Raw genomic sequence first — 15586 nt, 5'->3', positions numbered from 1 at the left:
CCCCTCCTTATCCACTTTACGTAAGGAACTAAAGACTGGGATGTTTCATTGTGCTTTTTCTGACTGACGACTCCTATGACAAATGATCTGCATCAAGACCTGAATCATGACCTGAATCTGTATTCCTATATTACATCACTATATATATTCTTAAGTTTAAGTTGATCTGATCCTGTTAAACTGCTCTGTTTGCCATGCCATTTCCTATGCTATCATACGTTTTTATCCACCTTATTGAACCCCTATCTTTAATCAGTTTGCTTAGTGGTACCTTTCCCTCCTCCCAAAATTAGTTAGTTGTTGAACAGACTTGATTTGTTGTTGTCCATTTGTTCAGTCGTTTCTGACTCTTCATGACTTCATGGACCAGCCCATGCCAGAGCTCCCTGTCGGTTGTCACCACTCCCAGCTCCTTCAAGGTCAATCCTGTCACTTCAAGGATGCCATCCATCCATCTTGCTCTTGGTCGGCCCCTCTTCTTTTTTCCTTCCATTTTCCCCAGCATCATTGTCTTCTCCAAGCTTTCCTTTCTTCTCATTATGTGGCCAAAGTACTTCATCTTGGCCTCTACTATCCTTCCCTCCAATGAGCAGTCAGGCTTTATTTCTTGAAGTATGGACTGGTTGGATCTTCTCGCTGTCCAAGGCACTCTCAGCACTTTCCTCCAGTACCACAGTTCAAAAGCATCTATCTTCCTTTGCACAGCCTTGCCTATGGTCCAGCTCTCTTATTATTATTGTTATGCTGTCTTCTGCTACTTTAATTTGCTATTGTTTTTGCTTTTGATTGTATTTTGCCTGGGCTTGGCCCCATGTAAGCCACCCCGTGTCTCTTCGGGGAGATGGAGGTGGGGTAGAAAAATAAAGTTCTTCTTCTTGGATACCAAAATTCATGGATGCCCAAGTCAGAGTGCATACAGCTAGCATATATGACCAAGTGTTGTTGGGACCGCTGCTTTCCCTTCCTTTCTTCTTCCTCTTTCTCTTTCTGCCCTTCCCTCATACCTTTTCCCCTTTCATTTCTTATCCTTCATTCTTTCCTTCCCTCCTTTTTTTCTTCCCTCTCCTTTCTTTTATCCCTCTTCTTTTTCTCTTTCTGACCTTCCTTCCTTCTTTCCTCTCATACAGATCACCTTTTTAACCAGTGACACGGGTGGACAACTTCATCTAGCAACAGGCAATCAGTGACATCACAAAGGGCCACTTCACCTAACAATCTTCATGGTACAAACTGACATACATACTTTTATAAAGAGAGATGATGTCTCTTATATAAAATAACAAAATCAAGTATTTTTAAAATTTCTTTAAAACTGTGTTAATTATACATTGTAGATATATCCTTAGATGAAGCTTCGGACTTGGAGCATTGGAAAGCATATGCTTGAACAGGAAAGAAAAGACCTTCCATTCAAATAAAGAAGAAGGCAGGAAGGAAAATAAGCTCACTTGAATTTTTAAGACAGCGATCCCAAAAGTTAATTGTCCCTATTAAAAGTATCCTCTTTACAAAACAAAAACAAACCAAGCATTATTGCTAGTAAATATGCATCAATTCAAAGTATATTGCTACAGTGAAACCACGAATATAGGAATCCGGGCCAAGGAAGTTTCGCTCTTATGTATCCTTCCTTGGAAATGTTTCGCTCTTATGTATCCTTCCATGGAACTGCAGAATGAATGCACTTTGATACCACATTAAGTGCTATGGGTCAAGGATATGGAATCCTGGGAGTTGCAGTTTGGTGAAGCATCAGCACCTTTTTGCATGGAAAGCAAAAGACCTTGCGAAACTACAGCTCCCAGGATTGCATCGCAGTGAAACAGAGCAGTGCTGTCAAATTGTATTTATTCTACAGTGTAAATGCCCTCTGTGTATCTTTCTACTGGAGATACTGAAAAGTGGTCTCTTGCTTCTTGTAGTGTACTGGAACATAACTGGATGGTAATTACAGATTATGGGAGTTGTAGTCCAACAGCATCTGAAAACAGCATCCCGAGCTCTGAGGATTACCTGGGAAGGAATCCCATTGGAGCATTGCAGCACACCCAAATACCTGGAAGTAACTCTGGACCATGCTCTTACCTACAAGAAGCACTGCCTGAATATCAAACAAAATGTGGGCGCTAGAAACAGTATCATACGAAAGCTGACTGGCACAACCTGGGGATCACAACCAGATACAGTGAAGACATCTGCCCTTACGCTATGCTACTCTGCTGCTGAGTACGCATGCCTAGCGTGGAACACATCTCACCATGCTAAAACAGTAGATGTGGCTCTTAATGAGACATGCCGCATTATCACAGGGTGTCTGCACCCTACACCATGGGAGAAATTACACTGCTTAGCCGGTATTGCACCACCTGACATCCGCTGGGAAGTAGCAGCCAATAGTGAAAGGACCAAGGCAGAGACATCCCCAGCTCATCCCCTGTTTGGGTATCAGCCAGCACGTCAACGACTTAAATCTAGACATAGTTTTCTAAGATCTACAGAGACACTCGCTGGAACACCTCAGCAAGCGAGAGTCCAAAAGTGGCAGGCTCAAACCCAGAACCTCAATCTATGGCTGATACCAAATGAGAGACTCCCCCCTGGGAACACAGAAAACTGGGCGACTTGGAAGGCGCTGAACAGACTGCGCTCTGGCACCACAAGATGCAGAGCCAACCTCAAGAAATGGGGACACAAAGTGGAATCCATGACATGCGAGTGCGGAGAAGAGCAAACCACTGACCACCTGCTGCAATGCAACCTGAGCCCTGCCATATGCACAAGGGAGGACCTTCTTGTGGCAACACCAGAGACACTCCAAGGGGCCAGATACTGGTCAAAGGACATTTAATCAACCACCAAACTCACAAATTTTGCATTTTGTCTGTTTGTTCACTTTGTTTCTGTTAGAAATGTAATATAATTGACTGGTTGCTCTGACACGACAAATAAATAAATATAGCATCTGAAAAGCTGTATGTCCTTGATTCTTGTATTATATGTGTACTTCAAATGAACCCAAACACTTCTGGATAAAGGATTCGGGTTGCATGCCTTCCAGTCATTTCTAATATATGGTGAGTCTCCGTTGAAACTATCATGGGGTTTTCTAGGGTTGAGAGTGTCAACTCCCTGAAAGTTGCCAGAATTAAACCCTGATCTCCAGACTTGTAGTTCAACTCAACCTCTAGTGTGCAAAGATATGACTGTGTTAATCTGGACTGCTCCTAGGCACCTGAGAAGCAGACCAGGGATGTCTCTACCCTTTGGATGAATGCAGTGTGACACTACTTTAACTGCCATGGCTCAAATGCTACAGAACCCTGGGAGTTGTAGTTTTGATGGCTTCGCTGCCTCCTCACCAAGATTCCTCAAATGGTACAGAATGGCAGTTTTCAGAGATACTTCCTCTTCTCTGTCAGAGATGTGCTGATCCTGCAGCAAAGTACAAATCCTAGGTTTCTATTAGCATGGAGTGAAAATATGTCAAACTGTGATAATTCTGCAGTGCAGATGGTCTCAAAGTCTGTGGAAGATACAAGATCTCCAGTTATCTGAAGGAGGTTTTGTATGCACATGTGTGTGTGTGTGTATGTATGTGTGTATGTATATATGTATGTGTGTGTGTATGTATGTATGTATGTGTCTGCTTCTCAACCTGTGGGTCCCCAGATGGTTTGGCCTTCAACTTCCAGAAATCTTAACAGCTGGTAAACTGGCTGAGATTTCTGGGAGTTGTAGGCCAAAACACCTGGGGGGACCCACAGGTTGAGACCCACTGATATATATGGATATGGGGGCAGGGGTGTAAAAGAAAAATAAATCTCAGAATTATAAATTGCTATGAATGCATATATTGTCGGGGGGGGGGGGGGGGGTTATACATACAAAATTATAAACTTTATACATTTTTATACCGCTATAATTTTATACCTTTTATACCTTTTTAATTTGTATGCAGAACACATCATGCGATGTGCGGGGCTTGAGGAATGCAAAGCTGGGGTAAAAATTGCTGGAAGGAACATTAACAACCTCAGATATGCAGATGACACCACTCTGATGGCCGAAAGCGAGGAGGAGCTGAGGAGCCTTCTAATCAAGGTGAAAGAAGAAAGCGCAAAAGCCGGGTTGCAGCTAAACGTCAAAAAAACCAAGATTATGGCAACAAGAATTATTGACAATTGGAAAATAGAGGGAGAAAATGTGGAGGCCGTGACAGGCTTTGTATTTCTAGGCGCAAAGATTACTGCAGATGCAGACTGTGGCCAGGAAATCAGAAGATGCTTCCTTCTTGGGAGGAGTCTGAAATGCAAAGATACAGAATGGGTGACGCCTGGCTCGAGAGCAGTACGTGTGAAAAAGATCTTGGAGTCCTCGTGGACAACAAGTTAAACATGAGCCAACAATGTGATGTGGCGGCAAAAAAAGCCAATGGGATTTTGGCCTGCATCAATAGGAGCATAGTGTCTAGATCTAGGGAAGTAATGCTACCCCTCTATTCTGCTTTGGTTAGACCACACCTGGAATATTGCGTCCAATTCTGGGCACCACAATTCAAGAGAGATATTGACAAGCTGGAATGTGTCCAGAGGAGGGCGACTAAAACAATCAAGGGTCTGGAGAACAAGCCCTATGAGGAGCGGCTTAGGGAACTGGGCATGTTTAGCCTGAAGAAGAGAAGGCTGAGAGGAGATATGATAGCCATGTATAAATATGTGACAGGAAGCCACAGGGAGGAGGGAGCAAGCTTCCTTTCTGCTTCCTTGGAGACTAGGACGCGGAACAATGGCTTCAAACTACAAGAGAGGAGATTCCATCTGAACATTAGGAAGAAATTCCTGACTGTGAGAGCCGTTCAGCAGTGGAACTCTCTGCCCCGGAGTGTGGTGGAGGCTCCTTCTTTGGAAGCTTTTAAGCAGAGGCTGGATGGCCATCTGTCAGGGGTGATTTGAATGTAATTCCTGCTTCTTGGCAGAGGGTTGGACTGGATGGCCCATGAGGTCTCTTCCAACTCTTTGATTCTATGATTCTATTATTCTAGAGCAATGTCCAGTCTCGATAAAATAGTAAAGAGTAGAGACATCAGACTGGCAACAAAGATCCGCCTAGTCAAAGCCATGGTATTCCCTGTAGTAACCTACGGATGTGAGAGCTGGACCTTAGGGAAGGCTGAGCGAAGGAAGAGAGATGCTTTTGAGCTGTGGTGTTGGAGGAAAGTTCTGAGAGTGCCTTGGACTGCGAGAAGATCCAACCAGTCCATCCTCCATGAAATAAATCCCGGCTGCTCACTGGAGGGAAGGATACTAGAGACAAAGTTGAAGTACTTTGGCCACATCATGAGGAGACAGCAAAGCCTAGAGAAGGGAATGATGCTGGGGAAAGTGGAAGGCAAAAGGAAGAGGGGCCGACCAAGGGCAAGATGGATGGATGGCATCCTTGAAGTGACTGGACTGACCTTAAAGGAGCTGGGGGTGGTGACGGCCGACAGGGAGCTCTGGCGTGGGCTGGTCCGTGAGGTCACGAAGAGTCGGAGATGACTGAACGAATGAACAACAACATATATATATATAATTTTAAAATAATAAATAAATAAAGACATGTGCATAGGACATATGTGTGTGTAGTACATATGCAGGCGAGCGTGTGTACATACACACCTAGATATAGAGATATATGTATTTATTTTTATTATTTTTATTTTAAAATTATATATATATATATATATATATATATATATATAATATTAAAATAATAAATAAATAAAGACATGTGCATAGTACACGTGTGTGTAGTACCTATGCAGGCAAGCGTGTGTATACACACACCTAGATATAGAGATATATGTATGTATGTATTCATTATTTTATTTACAGTATTTATATACCGCTATATGCAGAATTATAAACTGTTATTCATCTATTTATTATTTATTTGCAGTTTTTATATTCCGCCCTTCTCACCCCGCAGGGGACTCAGGGCGGATTACAATGTACACATAGATGGCAAACATTCAATGCCAAGTTTTGACGTACAAACATATACAGACATACACAGAGGCTATTTTAACTTTTTCTGGCCGCCAGGGGAGCTGTCGCTTTCATCGTCCATCTGCGACGCTGAGGAAGCACTTCCGCATTCCCCGCATGCTTCCCCGCTGGAATGCTTTGCCTGTCGCTTTCATCGTCCATCTGTGACGCTATTGAAGCACTTCCGCATTCCCCGCAAGCTTCCCCGCTGGAATGCTTCTTTATGGCCTCATAAATCAGTTAATTTAGCCTCCCCACACTTTTTAAAGTGGTACCTAATTTTCCTCCTTGACAGATGCAACTGTCTTTCGGGTTGCAAAGGTCGACAACAGGCTACACACAATTGGTTGGAAACCCACTCCAACCCGGGCTGGCTTCGAACTCATGACCTTTTGCTTAGGTTTACATTTAGGAGAAAAGTTGCAAAAATACACTCTGTGTGTGTGTGTGTTGTGTTTACCTTGTCCTCCTTGTTCCTTTCCTCTCTTCCTCTCCTCTTCATCTTCCTGCTGCTCCTTGAAAGCCAAAGCCTTCTTCCTTCCTTTCCTTTCCTTCCTTCTTTCCTTCCTCTTTCTCCTTCCTCGCCGGTTCAACCAATTCAAGACTCCCGGGAAGCAGGACCAGCCTCAAACAAGCCTGCCTTCTCCTCTCAGGACTACGACTCCCGACAGGCACTGCGACCGCGCGCATGCGCCCGCCGCCGGGATGTCAGCTTTGAAGGACTGCGGCTCCCAGAAGGCATTGCGTGGGGAAGACCGGCTTCCGGAAGGAAGTGAGCTCTTGCTGTGTCTGTGGATGGGTAGCAACGGAGGCGGTTGCTAAGGGAGGATGCGGAGAGGCCCGGGCCCTTGTGAGTGAGGAAGGAAAGGAGGGATGGGAACCAGTGTGTGGCTTGCTCTGTCGTGAGGATAAGGGTGGGAGACAATGTGTGGCTTCGTTGGGGGATCAATTTGTTTGTTTATTTATTTACACCCTTCTCAGCCCTGCCCTAGAAGCCCCCGGTGGCGCAGTGGGTTAAACCCCTGTGCTGGCAGGACTGAAGACCGACAGGTCGCAGGTTCGAATCCGGGGAGAGGCGGATGAGCTCCCTCTATCAGCTCCAGCTCCTCATGCGGGGCATGAGAGAAGCCTCCCACAAGGCTGATGTTGTTGTTGTTGTTCATTCGTTCAGTCGTCTCCGACTCTTCGTGACCTCATGGACCAGCCCACGCCAGAGCTCCCTGTCGGCCGTCACCACCCCCAGCTCCTTCAAGGTCAGTCCAGTCACTTCAAGGATGCCATCCATCCATCTTGCCCTTGGTCGGCCCCTCTTCCTTTTGCCTTCCACTTTCCCCAGCATCATTGCCTTCTCTAGGCTTTGCTGTCTCCTCATGATGTGGCCAAAGGACTTCAACTTTGTCTCTCGTCTCCTTCCCTCCAATGAGCAGTCGGGCTTTATTTCCTGGAGGATGGACTGGTTGGATCTTCTCGCAGTCCAAGGCACTCTCAGAACTTTCCTCCAACACCACAGCTCAAAAGCATCTCTCTTCCTTCGCTCAGCCTTCCCTAAGGTCCAGCTCTCACATCCGTAGGTGACTACAGGGAATACCATGGCTTTGACTAGGCAATGGATCTTTGTTGCCAGTCTGATGTCTCTACTCTTTACAAGGATGATAAAAACATCAAATCATCCAGGCGTCCCCTGGGCAACGTCCTTGCAGACGGCCAATTCTCTCACACCAGAAGCGACTTGCAGTTTCTCAGGTCATTCCTGACATGACAAAAAAAAACCACCCTTGAAGCTGGGAGATGGGATATTCAGGAGAGATAAGAGAGATCCATCATCACATGTTGAGTATCACTTATCTAAAATGCTCAGGATGAGAACTATAGTGATTTTTTTTCACAGTGGAAGATCTACATGTGCACAGATAATGAGATATCTTGGAGATGAGACCAAGTTTAAACATTAAACTCAACTGAACTCAATTGAACAACTTTCACCCAGTTTCCAATCTCCCCTTTTTGGGCAGAGTCATGGAATGTGTGGTGGCCTCACAACTCCAGGTGTTCGTGAAGGAAATTGATTATCTGGATCCAGTGCATTCTGGCTTTATACTGGGACAGGGTACGGAAACAGTCTTGGTCACCTTAGTGCAGTGGTTCTCAACCTGTAGGTCCCCAGATGTTTTGGCCTTCAACTCGCAGAAATCCTAACAGTTGGTAAATCGGCTGGGATTTCAGGGAGTTATAGGCCAAAACACCTGGGGACCTTTAGGGCCATGACATGAGAGAAGCCTCCCACAAGGATGATAAAAACATCAAATCATCCAGGTGTCCCCTGGGCAACGTCCTTGCAGACGGCCAATTCTCTCACACCAGAAGCGACTTGCAGTTTCTCAGGTCGTTCCTGACATGACAAAAAAAAAACCACCCTTGAAGCTGGGAGATGGGATATTCAGGAGAGATAAGAGAGATCCATCATCACATGTTGAGTATCACTTATCTAAAATGCTCAGGATGAGAACTATAGTGATTTTTTTTTACAGTGGAAGATCTACAATTGCACTGATAATGAGATATCTTGGAGATGAGACCAAGTTTAAACATTAGAATCATAGAATCAAAGACTTGGAAGAGACCTCATGGGCCATCCAGTCCAACCCCCTGCCAAGAAGCAGGAATATTGCATTCAAATCACCCCTGACAAATGGCCATCCAGCCTCTGCTTAAAAGCTTCCAAAGAAGGAGCCTCCACCACACTCCGGGGCAGAGAGTTCCACTGCTGAACGGCTCTCACAGTCAGGAAGTTCTTCCTCATGTTCAGATGGAATCTCCTCTCTTGTAGTTTGAAGCCATTGTTCCGCGTCCTAGTCTCCAGGGAAGCAGAAAACAAGCTTCCTCCCTCCTCCCTGTGTCTTCCTCTCACATATTTATACATGGCTATCATATCTCCTCTCAGCCTTCTCTTCTTCAGGCTAAACATGCCCAGCTCCCCAAGCCGCTCCTCATAGGGCTTGTTCTCCAGACCCTTGATCATTTTAGTCGCCCTCCTCTGGACACATTCCAGCTTGTCAATATCTCTCTTGAATTGTGGTGCCCAGAATTGGACACAATATTCCAGGTGTGTTCTGACTAAGGCGGAATAGAGCATGGGGAGCATGACTTCCCTGGACCTAGACACTATGCTCCTATTGATGCAGGCCAAAATCCCATTGGCTTTTTTTGCCGCCACATCACATTGTTGGCTCATGTTGGCTCATTAAACTCAACTGAACTCAATTGAACAACTTTCACCCAGTTTCCAATCTGCCCTTTTTGGACAGAGTCATGGAATGTGTGGTGGCCTCGCAACTCCAGGTGTTCGTGAAGGAAACTGATTATCTGGATCCGATGCATTCTGGCTTTAGACTGGGACAGGGTACGGAAACAGCCTTGGTCATCTTAGTGCAGTGGTTCTCAACCTGTAGGTCCCCAGATGTTTTGGACTTCAACTCGCAGAAATCCTAACAGTTGGTAAATTGGCTGGGATTTCTGGGAGTTATAGGCCAAAACACCTGAGGACCTTTAGGGCCATGACATGAGAGAAGCCTCCCACAAGGATGATAAAAAAACATCCAATCATCCGGGCGTCCCCTGGGCAACGTCCTGGCAGACAGCCAATTCACTCACACTAAAAGCGACTTGAAGTTTCTCAAGTCGCTCCTGACACGACAAAAGAAACCCCTGCTCTGTTTGGTATAGGTCTGCCCATGCAAAGCAGATGAACATAGCATTGAATGAAACATGCAGAATAATCACAGGATGTCTTAAACCTACTTACTTACTTAGTGTAGTCTCCTGGTGGTGGGCCCATAGGTGACTTTGGAGCCCTATTCTGGATGAGGGCATTGGTTTCCAGGTGGAACGTGGTCCCGGTCGGGATTGGCTTAGTATGTTTCTCTCTTTCACCTTCCATTCTTCAAATTCTGCAGCCCTGTTGGTCACAGCTGACCTCCAGCTGGAGTGCTCAAGGGTCAGGGCTTCCCAGTTCTCAGTGTCTATGCCAGAGTTTTTAAGGTTGGCTTTGAGCCCATCTTTCAATCTCTTTTCCTGCCCAACAACATTACATTTTCTGTTCTTGAGAGTACAGCAACTGCTTTGGGAGACGGTGGTTGGGCATCCGGACAATGTGACTGGTCCAGCGGAGTTGGTGGTGGAGGACCATGGCTTCAATGCTGGTGGTCTTTGCTTCTTCCAGCATGCTGGCATTTGTCCGCTTGTCTTCCCAAGAGATTTGCAGGATTTTTCAGAGGCAGCGCTGATTGAATCGTTCCAGGAGTTCCATGTGACATCTGTAGACAGTCCACATCTCGCAAAGACAGCATGATGCTTCAGATAAGATTAGAAAAGCTGGTAGTGATGCCTTTATCTAGATCAGTGGTTCTAACCAGAGTTTTTAAGTTGGCTTTGAGCCCATCTTTAAATCTCTTTTCCTCTCCTTCAACATTCCGCTTTCCATTACTGAGTTCGGAGTAGAGCAACTGCTTTGGAAGACAGTGGTCGGGCATTTGGACAAAGTGGCTGGTCCAGTGGAATTGATGGCAGAGGACCATTACTTTGATGCTGGTGGTCTTTGCTTCTTCCAGCACACTGACATTTGTCTGCTTGGCTTCCCAAGAGATTTGCAGGATTTTTCAGAGGCAGCGCTGATGGAATCATTCCAGGAGTTGCATGTGATATCTGTAGACAGTCCATGTCTCACAGGCATATAGCAGGGTTGGGAGGACAATAGCTTTATAGACAAGCACCTTGGTATCCCTACGGATGTCCTGGTCCTCAAACACACTCTGCTTCATTCGGAAAAATGCTGCACTCGCAGAGCTCAGGCGGTGTTGTATTTTGGTGTCGATGTTGACTCTGGTGGAGAGGTGGCTGTCAAGGAAGCGGAAATGATGCTGGTGGTCTTTGCTCCTTCCAGCATGCTGACATTTGTCTGCTTGTCTTCCCATGAGATTTGCAGGATTTTTCGGAGGCAGCGCTGATGGAATCATTCCAGGAGTTGCATGTGACATCTGTAGACAGTCCACGTTTTGCAGGCATATAGCAGGGTTGTGAAGACAATAGCTTTATAAACAAGCACCTTGGTATCCCTACAGATGTCCTGGTCCTCAAACACTCTCTGCTTCATTTGGAAAAATGCTGCACTCACAGAGCTCAGGCGGTGTTGAATTTCAATGTCAATGCTGACTTTTGTGGAGAAGTGGCTGCCAAGGTAGTCAACATTTTCTAATGTTACATCATTAATCTGTATTTCTGGCATTGGAGAAGGATTGGCCGGTGACTGCTGGAAGAGCACTTTGGCTTTCTCTTAAACCTACCCCTGTTGATAAACTCTACAAGGTAGCTGACATTTGCCCCCCCCCCCCCCCCAAACCATGTGCGACGGGAAGTTGCTGCTAAATGTGAGAGACATAAGGTTGAACACTCTGAAAGCCACCCACTACATGGCTACCAGCCTCCCAGCAGACTCAAATCAAGGAAAAGCTTTATGAGAACTACCACTCCTCTTGGCATCCTCCCAGTGACAGCAAGGATATCCCTCTGGGCAGCTAAACCAGGAAACCCCAACTGGATGGCCCCCCACGAGAGAGGGTCTTCCTCCAGGGGCAAACCAAGAGTGGGCAACTTGGAAGTCCCTGAACAGACTCAGAAGTGTAGTGGGCAGATCAAAAGACAACCTGGCAAAATGGCATGACCTAAAAGAATCCCACACCTTGAGTGACTGTGGAGCAGAACAGACAACTCTGCAACTGTATGCTTGTCTACTGTGCCCTGCCTCATGTACAGAAGAGGAATTGTTGGAGGCTACAGACAGTGCCGTTGCTGTTGCCTGTTTTTGGTCAAAAGATATTTAGCCGCCTGCACTCCTTCTATTTTTTATCAGTTTTATACTAATTTATGCAATGCTTTCGATACGAAATAAATAACCCTGAAGGGGACTCAGAGCAGCTTCCAAGATATGTCTACATACAATATATTATATTATCAGCATAGTACAATATCAGTATTATATATAACTATAGTGTACTATAACGTTATATTGTAACCCTATATAAATAAATAACAGCTCTCCATGCAGTCATGCCAGCCACATGACCTTGGAGGTGTCTACGAACAATGCTGGCTCTTCGGCTTAGAAATGGAGATGAGCACCACACCCCAGTGTCGGACACAACTGGATTCCATGTCAGGAGAAAACCTTTACCTATATACTGTAAATAAAAATGTAATGTCCATTTGTGGGATTAACATAACTCAAAAACCACTGGGAAAGTCTACTTGCTGAACTGTGCTACAGATGGACAAGTGTATTTGGATGGAAAACTTTATAGTCAGCATTTAAATAAATCATAGGGCAGGATCTTAAGGTAGGCACATCCTGAGATGAAGTCACGTTTTGGACAAAAGTCCCTATGGCCTGGATGCTGTAATCTGTGTGTGGTGTTGGGGAATGAGAGTTCTTTAAACAGCTATCATTACCTTTCTCTTTCATTTGCTCTCATATAATTTATAATGTACTTTAACTTGCTTTTCTCTCCAATTTGCTCATAGACAAAAGAAAAAAATGATCTGGACTTAGACATGCAGAGCTCAGCCATGTCTGCTGCGGCAGATGAAACATCAGAGGACCTCCCAGTGAGAGATGTAGGTCTAGCGCAAGGAGGGTTTCAAGGTTTGTACTGCCTTCTACAGTTTTCCTCTATCTGCTCCAGAACACCTATGTTTATAGATTCCTTCTCTCAGTAAATTCACAGTGAGGGCCAGGTTAATGGGAACTGTGAAACATAGTGTCAGAAAGGAGTACTCTAATGAAAGCACCCTTATCCACAACAAAGTCAAGTATAAGAAGTATTTCTGGTGTGAACGAGAACATACTTCCATGCTATTCCTTATTGGGTCATGAGACTCCTATGGATAATAGCAATATGTTGTTGTTCATTCGTTCAGTCGTCTCCGACTCTTTGTGACCTCATGGACCAGCCCACGCCAGAGCTCCCTGTCGGCCGTCACCACCCCCAGCTCCTTCAAGGTCAGTCCAGTCACTTCAAGGATGCCATCCATCCATCTTGCCCTTGGTCGGACCCTCTTCCTTTTACCTTCCACTTTCCCCAGCATCATTCCCTTCTCTAAGCTTTGCTGTCTCCTCATGATGTGGCCAAAGTACTTCAACTTTGTCTCTAGTATCCTTCCCTCCAATGAGCAGTCAGGCTTTATTTCCTGGAGGATGAACTGGTTGGATCTTCTTGCAGTCCAAGGCACTCTCAGAACTTTCCTCCAACACCACAGTTCAAAAGCATCTATCTTCCTTCACTCAGCCTTCCCTAAGGTCCAGCTCTCACATCCGTAGGTGACTACAGGGAATACCATGGCTTTGACTAGGCAGATCTTTGTTGCCAGTGTGATGTCTCTACTCTTTACTGTTTTATCGAGATTGGACATTGCTCTCCTCCCAAGAAGTAAGCGTCTTCTAATTTCCTGGCAGTATAAACAATATAAATATAAATATAAATAGCAATATAAACACTATAAACACTAGATATAAACACTATAAACAATATAATAAACAATATAAACAATGTAAACACTAGAAAATGAGCTTTTAACACCGTCCTAATACACCCCATAGGCCAGTATCACACTAGAGCTTAAAGAGTAGGCAAAGAGTATCCATCCCATCTGAAATATTTTTTTTTTGAGTTTTCAAACTTTATTGAATGGGAAAAAAACATGTTTAACAGAAAATATGTTAATGTTTGAATTAAGAGACATTCATATTAATATTGTCATACCCTTTATAAAGCAAAACAAAACTACAGTAAGTTATAGTTTCCACTTGGACATATCATGACCCATTAGATATAGCTGTGTAAATTTAGAAGAGACTAATACAATGGTGAAAGATGGAAAATTATATGAAATGTAATAATTTCAAGGGTTCAGGACTAAGTTTCATTACAATTAGAGCATATATATTGGTTAGTACAGATGACTGGCCCAAGGCATTTTTTTTCAGTCACATTATTTTGTCACATTGATCAAAATATCCAAAAAATATCCCTCACCCTTTCAGGCAGTAAAAATGACATGAAATTAAAGGTCGATAAGATTCCATCTGAAATCTTGTGGCTGCCTTCTGCAGAATTCTGGGGCTTGTAGTTTTGGAGCTGTTAAAATAATCAGCTGGAGAGATCCTGGGTATCACTAAACTAGATTTCTGCAGGAGGCAGCCACAGGATTCAGATGGGGTGCATACTGTTTGCCTTCTCTTTAAGCTCGTGTGATAAGGCACCAAGTAACTACTCAGACATCTGGCAGGCCATTATGTGAGAATGCTAGACTAGTGAAGTGGTGGTCTTATCCAGCTATGCTTTTATGTTTTTAACTATCCTATACCAGAATATTTGCTCTTCATTCAGCTTCACCCCAAATGATAGCTCCTTTTACATTTTCTTCAGCACAAGGCTGGGAATTGTTTGGGTTTGTTGAACTGCAACTCCCACCAGACCAAGCCAGTGTAGCCAATGGTCAGGATGCAAGTCAGTAACATCTGAAGGACCACATAGTTCCCATCAGTGCCTTAGATTTATATTCCCCTAGTTTCTCACTTGGCTGTTTGCCTACCTTTTTGTGATTCCTTTGGAACCCTTTTTCCATGCCAGATGTGCAGCCTTCCTATCCCTGTTGGTTTTTAGGGGATTCTAGAATATGATGTTGCTGTCAATCACTCAAGTGTTGACCAACCCAACACTTGAGTGATCCAGAAGAGCCAAGGGAGGCAAGCAAATTTCATAGAGCTTTCCATATTATTTTAACATCCAACAAGAGCCTTCTCTTTCCTTGCGATGGAAGGAAAATGTATCCATTAATTAAATAAATAAGTAAAATTAAGAATTTGCTACCCCCAGAGTCAGACACAACTAGGCTTAATGTCAAGGGGAAACCTTTTCATAACAGCCCAAATATCCAGCCCAAGGTTAAAGAAGGTCGAACTTGGAGATAGAGGAAAAAGGAACAACTGGATTTTAGATATGGCTCATTGTAGGGAAAAATAAGTTGTACTATTTATTTGCTTTTGGAAGCTGTGTGCACACAGATTGTAGATCAATTTTTGATTGCCTTCAAAGCACAAATATTTAAAAATATTAGAATGTCAGAATCATGTTAAGAAAACCCATACCACTTTGATGTTTGAAAGTGAGGAGGAGCTGATGAGCCTGATAACCAAAGTGAAAGAAGAAAGTTCAAAAACTGAGTTGCCATTAAACATAAAAAATCAAACTATGGCAACCAGACAGATTGATACATGGCAAATAGAGGGAGGAAAACATGGGCAGTGACAGACTTCGTATTTCTAGGTGCAAAGGTTACTGCAGACACAGACTGCAGCCCGGAAATCAGAAGATGTTTGCTTCTTGGGAGGATAGCAATGACCAATCTCAATAAAATAGTTAAGACTGGAGACATCACACTGGCAATGAAGATCTGCGTAGTTAAAGCAATAGTATTCCTCGTAGTAACCTATGGATGCAATAACTGGA

The 15586-nt window shown here is 44.3% G+C and overlaps 2 protein-coding genes across 4 annotated transcripts in view; one reads left to right on the top strand and one right to left on the bottom strand.

Moving 5' to 3' along the window:
• The window catches only part of FTO (FTO alpha-ketoglutarate dependent dioxygenase), a 389582-nt gene extending 382857 nt beyond the window's left edge, over positions 1–6725 (bottom strand). Inside the window, exon 1 of the mRNA XM_060787826.2 lies at positions 6487–6725. Within this exon, the coding sequence (XP_060643809.2) occupies positions 6487–6528 (42 nt within the window). The 5' untranslated portion in view covers positions 6529–6725. The remainder of the gene's footprint in view (positions 1–6486) is intronic.
• Positions 6726–6774: 49 nt separating this feature from the next.
• Positions 6775–15586, top strand: part of RPGRIP1L (RPGRIP1 like) — a 106360-nt gene continuing 97548 nt past the window's right edge. For 2 of the 3 annotated variants that reach the window (XM_067471115.1, XM_067471116.1), the window contains exons 1-2: positions 6795–6876; positions 12600–12720. In XM_067471115.1, coding sequence (XP_067327216.1) covers positions 12630–12720 — 91 coding nt within the window. In that variant the 5' untranslated portion in view covers positions 6795–6876; positions 12600–12629. Of the gene's footprint in view, positions 6877–12599; positions 12721–15586 lie in introns of all 3 variants that reach the window. The other variant, XM_067471117.1, reaches the window with a different exon arrangement.

The sequence above is a fragment of the Anolis sagrei genome, chromosome 8 (genome assembly GCF_037176765.1).
Source record: "Anolis sagrei isolate rAnoSag1 chromosome 8, rAnoSag1.mat, whole genome shotgun sequence".
In the NCBI taxonomy this organism is placed as follows: Eukaryota; Metazoa; Chordata; class Lepidosauria; order Squamata; family Dactyloidae; genus Anolis; species Anolis sagrei.
The sequence above is the reverse complement of the archived record's forward strand: the minus strand, read 5'-3'. Positions and strand labels throughout refer to the sequence as shown.